Raw genomic sequence first — 14023 nt, 5'->3', positions numbered from 1 at the left:
TTGTAATTAATTTGTTAACACTCAGATTGGTCACGACACGGGTAAATTCGCCTCAGTGGGAAATAGAAATTCAATATTACCTGTTACACAATGACCCTGAATTTGCCCCGAGGGACTTGAACACTGATCAGCAATTTTCCCCCAACCATAAATTCAGTCACTGTATTTGACGGTATTGTTTTCTTCCAGCAGCGACTGCATTACACTTTTACAGACTTCTGCCGTTTGGTTAGTGTAACTGAAATACAGCCTCCACAAAACAGTCTTCATGAACCAGTGAAAATGCCAAGCTAGTCTTTTTTCACAGCACAAAAGCCTCCTACAAATATGCGGCCATTTGAAAAGTGACTGTCTGCAGCTTTCCACTGCAAGTCCATATGGTCCCTGCATTTATGGGGTGAAGAGGCCTGCTCCTGGGGTTCAGAGTGGTCATTATCTGGGGTATGCTACAGCTCCAGTAGTTAAGGTCATCTGGTACACACCGGATGTCCTGACACTCCACCAGTACTAGAGGATACTAAATGTGTAATCATCTCTGAGCCCACAAAAGGCAGGATCTATCCAGGCTGGCCATTACAAGAGCTTATTGTAGGGTCCATCCTGGCTTTATATCCTGCTATTTCAGCAGCAGCACAATCCAAAATAGTATATCTTTCCTGTGGTATTGTCTTACAGATAGCTGATAGCCGACTATGGTGAAGGCAGGACTCAAAGTTCATACTAAGAGCAAATCTTAAGTCTGCGCTTCTCACTGGTGCCATAGTTTGAAACCAACACTTTAACAAAAAGTTATTATTAAAAAAAGATACAGATGAAGTATATCTAGAGTAATAAATGGGAAAAACAATGTTTCCAGTGTTAAGTGAAAACCACCATGTTTTATTCCATGGAAAGGATCCACTAAAGATGCACTAGATCTGAAACGAGAAAGATATTGAGAACCTTTAAAAAACAAACAAACAAACAAACAAACAAACAAACTGTTCTTGCTTTTATCTGTTCTTGCTTTTATCTGTTCTTGCTATTATCTCTTCTTGCTTTTCCACCTGCTACCTTTTCAGTAGTGTCCCATTGCAAACTTGTTTGCATCGCCTTGGAGTTTGAGGAATTTAGATGGGCAACATTTCATTTGAGATAATCTACGTGTAGAATGTGACTAGACCAACTCAGCTTTAAATTACATTCACCTACATTGCATTGTTGGCTTTAATATGTACGTGTTAGCACTGTTATCTTGCATCACTTGTACACCTAAATTGTGGCTTAAGCATCTGCCCAGATTCACACTGAAGGCCTATACTCTAAACAAATAAATAATAAATAAAAAAAAACAAAAGGAAATTTAACACCCTGTGAGTGGTTTGATGTAGATATTCACACTACAGCCTTAGTGGCCATTTTACTTTCAAGACCATATGATATGATTATTCAACACTTATTAAGATTATGGTAAGTTATTGTCTTCCACTCTAATGAAAAAACAAGCCATGTCAAAAGTTCCTCTACGCACATAAAGTCATTTTAAGAAACTGTTCAGCTTCACATACAGTTTGAATGCATCCTTGTTCTCAGTGGTTATTTTACTTTCACAGCTAAAGTTGAGAGGCACAGTACATGCCTGCCAAAATAGACGGCTCTGAAATAATAACGCTTCGGGGTTAGAAGAAGCTGCTCTAAACAAGCCGAGTGTGAACACACCCTCTAAAAATCATGCTCATGCAGCAGTCAGCAGGTGATGAAACATTTTCCATGAAGATAACTGCCAAAGTAATGTAGTCTCTTTGAAGAGGTCATCTGTGTTTACTAATTGTAATACTCCTCTGAACACCAGGAGCTCGCTGAAACTTGCATTTCTGTTTCACTTCCTAACAAATTGTGAGCCTTCCTTCTTTGCATAAATCTTTACAGTTCTATTGACATAAGTCACACCAAACTAGCTAAATCTGAATTAAATCTGTGAAATGACAAAGTGTTATGTACGTGTAATGGTTTAGGCTTTATTTTAAAACATGAATGAATTCCTTCAGATCTCTCAGTTGTAGCAGGTGAAGGAAATGGCAGATGTAGCTTATATTACACTATGACATTTCTCCTCTCTGCTTTTTACAGTTTGCATGCCTTCCTGCTTCACACCTTCTCTTCCTCTTGCTCTCAGCTTAGCAGCTTTAAGGCTTTTTTCCAGCAAAGCATGCTCTCTGGCTCTGAGCACTGGCATCTCTTGCATCGGTATGCAGCTCCCGTTCAGGCTGCTGATCCCTCTTTATGAGGACATGAGTTTCAATGCTTTTATCCCCCACCTTCACTTGCAAATATGCCTGCATTCAGTATCTACACTCCAGCTTTAGAGGCCTGTGGGAAGCTTTTAAAGAGGAAGTCAATAAAAGGGTATAAACATGCATGAGCTTAAGTTTGTGCTTTTTGTGTCTTTATTCCAAAGTTAGGTTTTTTTGGGGGGGATGGCATTTCACTCAAGCTACACTGCAGCTAAAAAAAAAACAAAAAAAAAAAACAACAGAAACATTGAGGAACAGAATTTCTTCAGTCATCTCTTCATTAGTTATGTAATCTGTATAAAATTAAATACCATGTGACAAATTATTAATTAATTCCCTTTTTAAATCAAATGAACACATGATTCTTGTAATAAAATCTTTAATTTAACATTTGTATAAACATATAAACATCTGGTTAGCAAATGCCAATCAGAATATGCACTTCAATTACTGACCTGCACTATGTACAATACTCATCTGTGCCCTTTCTTCTCTGTTGCAGTGCACATTCTTCATGTTACACAGTATAATATGGATGTGTTTATAAATCATTGGCTTTAATCTATCCATCTATGAGAATAGATGTAGCTACCATGAACAGACACATTCTTGACAGTAGCCAGGTTTCATGTTGCTCCTGTGTGTGGGATGTTTAAACAACAATAATAATTAAATGCAAAACATTACTTACGAATGCAGCAGTGAACCTTTCTTAAAAACTGACCAGGACTGATTATACAATGCGTCTGAAGATCCACAGACTGAGTTGCATGTTCTACTGCCTTTAGACAGCATCTGCAGTGGGAATTAGTCTACTGATAACTACAAGCAAGTTTGCTCAATAAAATTGTCAGATTTAATTGCGGTAAGAAAATAAACAGGTTGGTCTTGTGCTTGTTTTATTTGTTTATTTTATTTTTTATTTTTTTTGAGGATGCCCTCAGGCACATAAGTAGTCACTTTACATACTTTGCAGTGATAACAACACAGGGGAGTTGAGAAAGCCCAAAAGCACATGGAAAAATGTCATGAAATACTGTGAAATAGTGCCAGACTTTAAAACATTTTAATTAGCCTCCTATTGGTTACGTTGTACCGTGCCTTTAAGTTGGCATGACTTTCCAAGTTCCTGCAGGTTTCCTCACAAATTTAGAGACATGAAAGTCTGGAATGGACAGGAGACACTAAATCACCAACAACATGATGTTTTCTGTCTGTGTATGATAGCCTCTTTGATGGACAGGTGACCTTCTAGTTGCACCTGTCTGCACACTGCAGAATGTATGCTGGCTTAGTCAACAGCCTCCTTGTGAGCTGGAGAGGGATTCAGCACACTGAGCATACAATATGAAGGGGTTTTCATTTTTGCACCAACAAATTGTTACAAGCCTTTCTCACGAGTCAATCTGCTTTTAGCAGGTGTGTTTCACATTGTGCACAATACAGAATAAATCTTGTATGCACAAAAAAAGCAATACATTGCAATTAATAACTACATTTGCAATGATGTGTTGCTTGTAAATCTATGCTAGGCGTATTCCAGCAAGCTATCAAATTTCCAAAGAAATGCAACAGAGTCTCCTTTATCTGAAGCACAGACTTCCAGCCTGACTGCTCAACTGAGGGGGCTTTATGAGCACAGCAACCCAGTGATGCAAAGTTCTACTGACTGTGTGAAACTGATGGATTTTCTGTGCCGATACATAAAAACAGATATATTTAAAATCTCAAACTAGAGTGGACAATGTGGCTCCAATGCCAAGTGGGGGAAGGTATGTGCACACTTCTTAGTGTTCAGAAAAAAAAAACAAAATCCACCAGCTTTCAAAGCTTGTGATGAAGCAAGGTGTTCCCAATTAAAACGGGAGTTGGACAAAATTTAATCAGCTATATAGTTTAAGATAATCTCTCTGTTTTACAAAATTAATAACTGAATAGGAACAGGTTTTGGACAGGTGAAGGGCTCTAGGAAATTGTGATGGTATCTCTTCATAATTTCTGGAATGAGAATTCAGAGTGAAAAGATTAACCAAGGTACCAGTGAATCGATTCAACAGCCAGTCATATAGTAAACAATAAGAAAATAAAGAGACGTCAACATGGCTGTGTGTGTGTGTATGTGTGTGTGTGAGTTCCTGCCAGCATTCAATCACATACCAACTTCTAGCAATCAAACACTTGAAGGAAAGACTGCTTGTCTTAAAATAATTTCGGCTTCAGTTACCTGGTCAGAACGAAGCTCTGCTGGGTCGTAAATTGCCATTTGTCATTCTCTGTCACATAAACAGATCTAGCGTATTCCCAGATCCATTAGGATCCACTTGGGTATTGGATGTATTGACACACAGACCCAGCCTGAGACTCGTGGCACTAACAACTGAGGTCTTCGTTTTCTCAGAACCATGTGGACGCGTGAAAACCCCTAGGTCACAGTAAGGTTATAGCTTGAGGCAAGTGCTAGTGTTAGCTCAGCGTCAGGTCAATAAATAAAACTATAAGCCAATGCTACATTGTTTGCATGGACGTGCACCTGTATAGTGTTGTTAAAAATGTAAAATAAGGCTTTGAAATTAACATACACAAAATTAAGATATCAGTTTTTCATTGGAAAATAGATCCCAGCACTGTAATTCAGGGCAAAGCAGCAGGTTGCCTAATGAATAGGGATGGGTACTGAAACCCGGCATCAAATGGCCCCAAGGGCTGAATTATCAAAGAATGTTGTATTGATAAGCTCCAACGTTATCAGTTCCCTTCTCTGTACTGGAGAAATTAAGGAAATAGATTTTCCATTTTTTATAGTTACATAAAAGTTATCTTGCACATTTTATCTCACCAACTCTGTTTTTGATTAAGACATTCTATTATTTTGCATTTTTACTATTCCAAATCAAGAAGAGACATCTCTATTGCAGCCTGTGTGCGAGGGATAGGGACAGCTCTCTTAGACGCAGCAGCACTGTGCAACACACACAGAACCTGCTGTTATGATAATGGGAAAAGAAACTTAACGTTAAAAATTTGTAACAAGTCTTCTGCATATATAGACGGAAACATGAGAAACAGTTCATCACGTAAAGGTGAAGAAATGCAGTTTTCGAAAACCATGGGTTAAACATGTTAATGATTAAAGGTAACCACACCTACTTTTCTTGGTATGTTCACAAACTCAGTCTGAAATGGTCAGAGCATCATCTGAATGGTCATTCAGAAATTCACAGAGCAGGGTTGGATTTAGTGATTTAGGGTCTGCAGACAAACTACCACGATGAAATAAAGTGGCAAAGGAAAGAGTCTGGCACTTCATTTTGAACAATAAATAAAGAGGTAATAACACAATGTGCCTACAGTTATTTAACATCCAAGTTAAAGAAATAAAAAGGCCATTTTTTAGCTTTGGGACAGCTGCCTGCTCATTGATGACTTGTGTTTTTTAATGCAGTCACCCTACACTAAACAAATACACCCCAGCGTAATGCCTTACTGTGGCTTTGATTGTAAAGACCCCAACATAACCCAAAACAAGCACAGTCACTTTTGGTCTTGCTGCCAGATGTGTGGTTGCAGTGTGATGCTTCAGATCGTCCATCACTCTTTTTGGAAGCCTCCCAAACATGCACAGCAGAAGCAGAAAAGGACATCTATTATAGCAACCACATAATGATGCTCCCAATGTTTCATGGTTAACATTCAGCACCCAACACTTCTCCCAACTACATTAACACACTGGGTGTATTTCTGTGAAGTCTCTTCTACTTCTGTAATAATAATGATCAGAAAAACCTCAAATCAGACAACATAAAAAAGAAAGACAACTTTACTTTCAGGTGGTAAAACATCCACACTTAAAAAAATAAAAGAGACAAACAGATTACATGCCCAGTGGGTCATGGAATGGTGTTTGTCTGTCATTTCGGAGCAAAAAAATATTAACTCTGTTCATCGAGACTGCAGCAAGAGGAGAAAACGGAGATCATCACACAGGCTAAATGAGATACAGAGGCTCATCCATAGTTGGGCACAAAGCCCACTTCAACAGAGATGAGGGCCAAGAGAGATTGGTAAAGGTCAACACTGCAAACGGGCATAAAATGAAGTCTAGGCTTCATTTTAGGTACAATACTGAAACATAGGGAGTGCATAAACTTCTCAGAGAACAGACGGATACCACCTTTCTAACATCACAACTGGATCTCCTTCATCAAAACTTCAGTAAGAAATGTTCTTTATTCCACTTTTCAGGAGATTCTATTGAAAAAACATTCAGTTTTAGTTTAGTGTTTTACGTTTTTTTTTTTACCTGGACAGACTTTGGGTAAATCTCCAAAGTACAAGCTTCTCATATCTGGATTTTGGCAGTTTATCCATTCTTTCCAGGAAGATCCTCTTAAGCTGGGCTGAGGCTGGGCCACTCAAGAACAGTCTGAGACTTGTCCGGAAGCTACTCCAGTGTTGTTTTGGCTGCATTTAGGCAGCTTTGGGTCACTGTTATATGAAGAGTTGAAGTGCAGTGTCAGGTCATGTGCTCTCTGGGACATTTACATTTACATTTACATTTAGTCATTTGGCAGATGCTTTTCTCCACAGCAAATAACAAGATACAAGGCCGAGACCTACCACTGCGCTATCCAGCCACTGGAACAGGTTTTCATATCGAGGATTTCTATGTGTTTGGCTGCGTTCGTCCTCCTCTCACTTCTCAGCAGTTTTCACGTTTATAGATGCACCTCCATAACATGACGCTGCCAACAACACGCTTCATTGCAAGTATGGTATTAACCAGGCAATTAGCAGTGTCTGTTGTTCAGCAGACATAGTGCTCGCAGTCATGCCCAAAGAGCTCTATTTTTGTCTCAGACCACAGAATGCGTTTTCTAATCCTCTGAGTTCTTTAAACGTCATTTGAGTCAAACTCAAAGCTCACTGTCATATGCTTTTCCTTCTACTTGAATGTAAACTACTATAAAAAGCTAACAGAGTGCTGCTGGAACTGTTACTCCCACAGCTTCTCCCAGCTCCGAACAGGACATCTGAAGCTCTATTAGATTTAACATTGGATTCTTGGTACATCACTACTTGTTAATAACATTGTAAATGGTACACAGAACATTCAACTCTTGAGCAAGCTGTTCTGTGTGAAACTTATTTATTTTCTGTTTCTGTTATTAGTTTCACATCTGCAGTTGTTAGCACAATGAGTAATGGATGCAGTGCTTGACTAATATTTGCTGGGTAAATCTTTGTAATTTATAAAGCTCGATGATAAGAAATGCCAAATTTGAATGTCAGCTTGGTGTGTAGTGGCAAGCAAATTAAATGCAAAGTTGCTGCTAATATACCCAAGCATGCAAAACAAATGCATCATGTTTGAGACCCATAGATTATCTTACTATTTAATGTTTAGTCATTATTATACAATAAATGTATTATTTTACAAAAAATGCTGATCGTCTATTTCATTAAGTGTTATCTACCCCCCCCCCCCCCCCCCCATTCTCTCCTATTTTGATTCATGGTTTAATAAAAATGCAGTATTCTGAAATACAGTAGATGTTCCCTGCCCTTCACATCTCTTACAGCACTCTGCCTTCACAATCTGCTTCCATTTCATTCGAAATGTGGCTGCAAGTGATAATCTAAAATCATACCTCAACTATGAAGCATCTTTTAGCAAAAGGCAATATTTGAAAACAGACAAACATTTCTTACACGTAAGACAGCTATACACAGCAGCTGTTGTAAATGTAAGATGCTTCTTCTTGACATAAATTAAGTACTTGTCACTCTGGGTTTAAGCTGTAAACTGCTCGTGTTTACAAATACTGACTGTCAGAGATCATACCTGTAAGAATACGTGTAAATTCTTTAGGATGAGTGAGCACACGTGCTTCTACAGGAGCCTGAGATTGACCCATTGTGGCACTAAACTTATTACCAGTATCTCGAGTCATGCTTCTTGGCAAGTAGAAATATCTCCTAACCTTTCTCCGTCACATACAGGTCAAAACAATCATTAATGGTGTAATTGCTCGTACAGTCTTTCGGCTTCATGGCTAAGCTTAAACCCACTCAGAGGGGGCATGACGTGAAGAAGTGCTATGACAAAGAGCATGGCAAAAGGAGACTGACGGCACACCACATAGTTAGGGCACCAAGCAGCTAATCTTTAAGCCCCTTCCTCACTTCTCTGAGCACATGTGCATCTGGCTTGAGGCTTATCCCTACAGATGTATATCTGTCAACAGAAATCAAGAGGGGCAGCGGGGGCTCTTTTGGAGCACATTTGTCCCCTTCACTGGATTATTCATTTGCAGTAGTATACAGCACAACACCAGAGCCAGCACACAGCAGCTGGGAGACATTCTGCAGGGATAAGCTGCAGAACAGGGAAGCGGGTAGCAATGAATGTAAACCACCTTCTTCTTCCTATACCTTGCCTTTAGCTCATCCAGTTTATTCCTGTTGCCTGATTATTCCAAGCCACAGGAGATGCACCCAGGCATACATCTCACGGACTCACAATATGTGACATGTTGGGGTTCACCTTCTCTTCGCTTCAGTATGCCGTTTCAATTTTTCCAATACCCCCCAAATCCAAGCTAAACAAAGTGTGAAAGGTATGCATATAGACCAGAAACAAATTCAAATATAAATAGATTGTTTATTTTGCTTATTTGTTCATTTCCAACTGTGTATGCAAATAAAAACAAAAAAGCAACTCACTTCATAATATGTATGCATTAATATGCATGCACATACAGCAGATAATGTGAGTCTTATATTTGAAAGAGCTTTAGATTGAGATTTCAAATGTAGTGTAGTGTCATTTTCTGACATTTTGACATTTTATGAAGCCATTTTCAAACTGCTTTATAACCTTTGCATAACAACTGGTCATATTTACATAAGTCAGTAAGAATACAACAGGATCCTACTACTATCTTTTTATTCTACTGTTCACGATTTCAATTTGATAAACACAGTAGGGGTCTTAACTCTCATAAATGGATTGCGTCGTCTTAGGCCAATATTTAAAAAGGAAATATCAAATGTTTTACAAGACACTTACATTTTTAATGACTAGCCTCAATTTTCTCCCTAAATCAGGGAAGAAACTTTTCATTTACATTATGAGGGAATTATTCATCCTCAACCTCCTTGTCTCTTATGTCTGTAGTTTTGATGTCTGTGGTTCTGATAGCAGATTAAATGTTAGACAAAAAATAAATATAAAAAAAAAAAGAGCTACTTTCATTTATTCTCCGCTTTGCCCTCATTACTGCCCTCACACGTTATGGTCAAACACACACCAATGCGCAAATGTCACCTGCAGGTTGTACTTGCCAAAATGTCTGACGAGATAAGAAATGATGAAAGGCTCAATGCTCAAACAAAGGAAAAGTTCCCTTGGCGATGCGGGAGCTTTTTGGGCTCTGTGAGAAGGAAAGTGATGAAACATTTGAGTACAAGAAATGTCAGACCAAACCAGAAAAGCTGTGGCCAACAAAGACAGGCGCTTATCATAAAATTTACATCTCTGACACAACCATCCCACAGATCTGAAAAGCGGCTAAGTATAGCTGCACCACATGGCTAATTAGCATTACTAGCCTGCCTGACATCTTGCCTGTTAACTGTCTGACAAGTCTGTCAGGTGTCTGCATTATCTGCCTTTGGCAAAATATGTTGTGATACACCAACACCTCACAGAGTGACATAAGTTCCCACTGGTACACATATGGGACAACAGGGCCTCACACTCGGAGCAGAAGCACAAGAGGACACACAACAGAGAGGAGAGAATAGATATGCAGTAACTCTACATAAGAATTAATCTATTCTGTCACTACAGAATATTAAACATTTAGGCAGTGTAGCACTCCACAGGCTGCAGCTATAGATAAGAGTCCAGCAATGCATTTAAGCAAAAATACTAATGGTGTGGTTGTTGTAAGAAGGATGAGCCTGCCTGAAATGACTCTCAGCATTGTGGAGCATGAACACAGTTGCTGAGACTGAAGTCTTGTCTACAATATCACTGCAGTGTGTTACGTGGCGCCCTGCAATTTAACTGACAATTACATTGTGATCACACAGTAGATGCATGCACCTTATCACCTATACTGAAGCTATGTTTTCAGACCCATTTGTTGGTTTGTTTATGTGTCAGTGAGCGCGATACCTCAAAAATGTTCTACAGATTTTAATTAAATCTAATGAAAGCTAAAGCCACGACCTAGTGCAGAAATTCTAGATGTACATCAGCAGCTTTATTAAAACTAATTGTTTACACTGCAAGATAGAAAATTCTTTCCATGCTTGCACAAACTAATGCTTAAGTGGATAAAGTCACATGATCCCGGTAACTGCACCACATTTCTGAGCATTTTAATAAAAGGAATATGGAAGATTGTTCTGACTTGTTAGATATACATGCGGTCCAAGTGTTTTATTTGTTCCCTTCATTGTTCTGCCGCTCTAACCTTCTACAAAGTGCTTTACTTTTACTAGGCAGACTTTTGGGACACTGCCCTAGGCGCCCCTAGTTCATGTGTCTAAAGTTAAGCCACATAGCATAAATTTTTAAACTAGACCTTGAAGTGGGCAGTATCTTAGAGGTCTCATCTTAGACAAGAGGAAAAAATAAATAAATAAACTGTGCCCTGTTCGCTCTGGCAGAATATCATCAACCCAAATCTGTTGCAAAATGGGTTAGCTTCCCGCTATTCATTTTATTCTCTACACTGTCACCACTGTTGTGTGGTAAAGCTAATAAAGCCTATAGCAACAAAAATCTACTCTAGTCCTATTTGACCTCTTCCTGTCTATGCTCCAATATTTATAGATGGAGTCTTGAACTGATTTGAACAAATGCTTGAAAAATTTTTTTTGATATAATCAGTACTTGACAGCAATTTAATGCTAATGTAAAATGTCCAATAAAATATACAGACGGTTAAGTGATTAGTTGAGCTCAGCCATAAACTTTGTTAAACTTGCATTAATCAAATACTCAAAGTTGAACCTTTGACAGGGACTCTAATTTAAATGATTTGCATCTGACATTTACATACAAGCATTTGAAAATAGAATATTTATTATTCTGGATACTTATTACTTTAGTCTAGATAGAACTCAGATGGACCCCGGCTTGAGGAACCGTGTCATTGTTTTCCTATATAGCCCATTAACTACAACTAACATGCAATTACTGCGACCATTTTTCAAAGCGTACCATAACATTTCCCACCTTCAAAGTAGTTTTTCCTCATTTCAGAACAGCTTCCTTCAGAAACCTGAAATGTGCTTTGGGTTGTTGGACTGTGTCTGCCACTACTGTAAGTCCACTTAATTGTTTTTCCACATGTGGTAATGACTTTGTGAGTACAGAGTGTCTGGGTGTCCTAAAGGTGCTACTACACAACAAGCTCTTAATAAAAGATGCTACCACTGACATTCTTCCCTTAGCATCGATATCTGCTTTTTGTTTTTTACATCACAGCCAATGAATATAATTCTTACTGAAGGCCAATTCTCGCGTCCCACATAATAGAGTGTCCTTAAATACACCACAAAAAGGTTAACATGGAGTGGACTGACTCCAGTGGCAGGACTCATAGTAGGAAGCAGCTAAAAAAAAAAACACCCTAACAGTAGTAGTTATGTAACTGCAGTAGTTAATGGACTATATAAAGATATTCAACCATATCCATAACCCAATCCGCAGGGGGGGACAGATTTAGGGAGCACGGTACACAGTAGCTGTGGCTAGACGTGTCAGCAAGTAACAGCTGGATTTAGGAAACTTGATGGCACCTCACGTTGGCCAGTTCAGTGAGATGAAACAAATGTGTGGGGTGAAACCTTGCCAAAGGGAAAGACAGCCAAACTGTCAGATGCAACATAATACATCAAGGCAAAATAATAATAACAAACGTCATCATTTATAGAGACTTTTACCAGGGAATCTAACAGGATTTAACACCTGTGAGTTAAACTGAGACCCAGCTGTGTGTTCTTCAACACATAATGGTCTGACACTTAGAGGTTTTTTTTTTTTTTTTTACTTGACAGGATGTGATGTTCCTGGAAGAATCTGAGACTGTGATAATAGTTTGAGAGCTTATTGTTGTTTTTTTATCATTTGATTCTTCAGGTTTTCCTTGTAACTGTCCTGCTAAGTGTCAGTGCGGGCTCCTCAATCAACTCAAAAGTATTGGAATAATATCGATTGTTCACACCTTCCTGTTGCTGTTTGTGGGAGAAAAATCGCATTGACTTGGATATGGGTGCTTTAAATTGGGAGTTTGACATGAAACTGCAGCCTTATAGCTCACACCATTCTGCTGTAAGCTTTATGGATCTGCGCACTGGTCGCCTACAGGGCGGTGGCTGCGCAAGCATGTCCAAGAGCGGGACGGTCTGTGGGGAGTTGAGGGAGTTGTCATGAGGAGACGCTCAATGCTCGACTGCAGAGAGGTGTCTCACACCATCTTACCCGCGTCTCATCGCAGCATCTCAACTTTCATTCAGCCACTACATGCTTGCACGCTCAGTAATACATACCGACACACACACACACACACACACACACACACACACACACACACAGTATTGTGCCTACACTTAAACATAGTGCGCAAAACGGCTGGAGACGACAGTTCAACTCCGATGCAGTGAGTCCTCTTCGGATTTAAAGTCATGTGTTGAATTACCTACATTTCCCACAGATTCGAGAGCATCACTTCGCAATGATCCACAACAAATAAGGCGCACGCCACCGGCTGCCGTAACCTTTTGTGCATCCCTGTGTCAGCGACACGGGACACAACTGCATGAGCAAACAAACGCGGGCAGGCTGCAGGCGACCCATGCACCGCCCGTCGTTTTTATCTGTCACTTCATATCTACGGCAGGACAACAGCGTCCAACTTGTCTCCGATACAGAAACTTGTGCAGCCGCATTCTGCTTTTCTCTGCGCTGCACAATTCAACTTCCAGGCATTCCAGCACAGTCGGCTCTGACAGCAGGCAACGACAGCAGTCCTCCTACCACAGCTGCACGCACACACACGCACACGCACACACACACACACACACACACACACTACTTTAAAGGAATTTTAAACCACATCTCATTGCATTCAACGTGTGACATGAGCACATATGGTCTTTACACTTAACGTGGCCACCAACTCCCCGCGCACCACGCCCGTCTACACAGCAGCATCCAGCGCTCTCTCACCTTTGAAGACGCTCGCACAGAGGCTGTAAAGGATGAAGATCAAGCGCTGCTTGACAATCATATTGTTCTCTTTCCTTCACAATTGGACGTCGACACTCCACTCGCGTTCGTCTCTCTGCTCTCTTCCTCTCCTCTCCTCGAGATGGACTTATCCAGGTAAACGGCGCAGTTTCGGACTGACCGGAGTTACATAGATCAACTCTGCCTTTTCCACAGAAGTCCCTGTGTATTTTCGCAGATCCGGGGGCAGTGATCACTGTAGTGAAGCAGGACGGCAGAGATGCTCGTCGGCAAAGTGCAGCTCCTGCCTCCCTTTATTGCCTTTCTCTTTGACTCGCTGCAGAGAGCAAGAGTCCCGCCCACGCCTTTTGACTAATGAAGACGCTTCACCGACGGAGAACACCTAGAAATAGTTCTGATCTTTGCTAAACTGTCAAAACAATTACACACACTTACTTTCTTCCATCCATTTCGAGAGGGAGCAGCAGTATTGCTGTGATCAGTG

At 40.0% G+C, this 14023-nt stretch overlaps 1 protein-coding gene across 3 annotated transcripts in view; it reads right to left on the bottom strand.

Moving 5' to 3' along the window:
• Positions 1-13818, bottom strand: part of cadm2b (cell adhesion molecule 2b) — a 118769-nt gene extending 104951 nt beyond the window's left edge. For all 3 annotated transcript variants that reach the window (XM_026365784.1, XM_026365803.1, XM_026365794.1), the window contains exon 1: positions 13519-13818. In XM_026365784.1, coding sequence (XP_026221569.1) covers positions 13519-13579 — 61 coding nt within the window. In that variant the 5' untranslated portion in view covers positions 13580-13818. The remainder of the gene's footprint in view (positions 1-13518) is intronic.
• Positions 13819-14023: the final 205 nt, after the last annotated feature.

This window comes from Anabas testudineus, chromosome 13 (assembly GCF_900324465.2).
Source record: "Anabas testudineus chromosome 13, fAnaTes1.2, whole genome shotgun sequence".
In the NCBI taxonomy this organism is placed as follows: Eukaryota; Metazoa; Chordata; class Actinopteri; order Anabantiformes; family Anabantidae; genus Anabas; species Anabas testudineus.
Note: the sequence above shows the minus strand (reverse complement) of the source record. Positions and strands in the feature narration are given on the sequence as shown.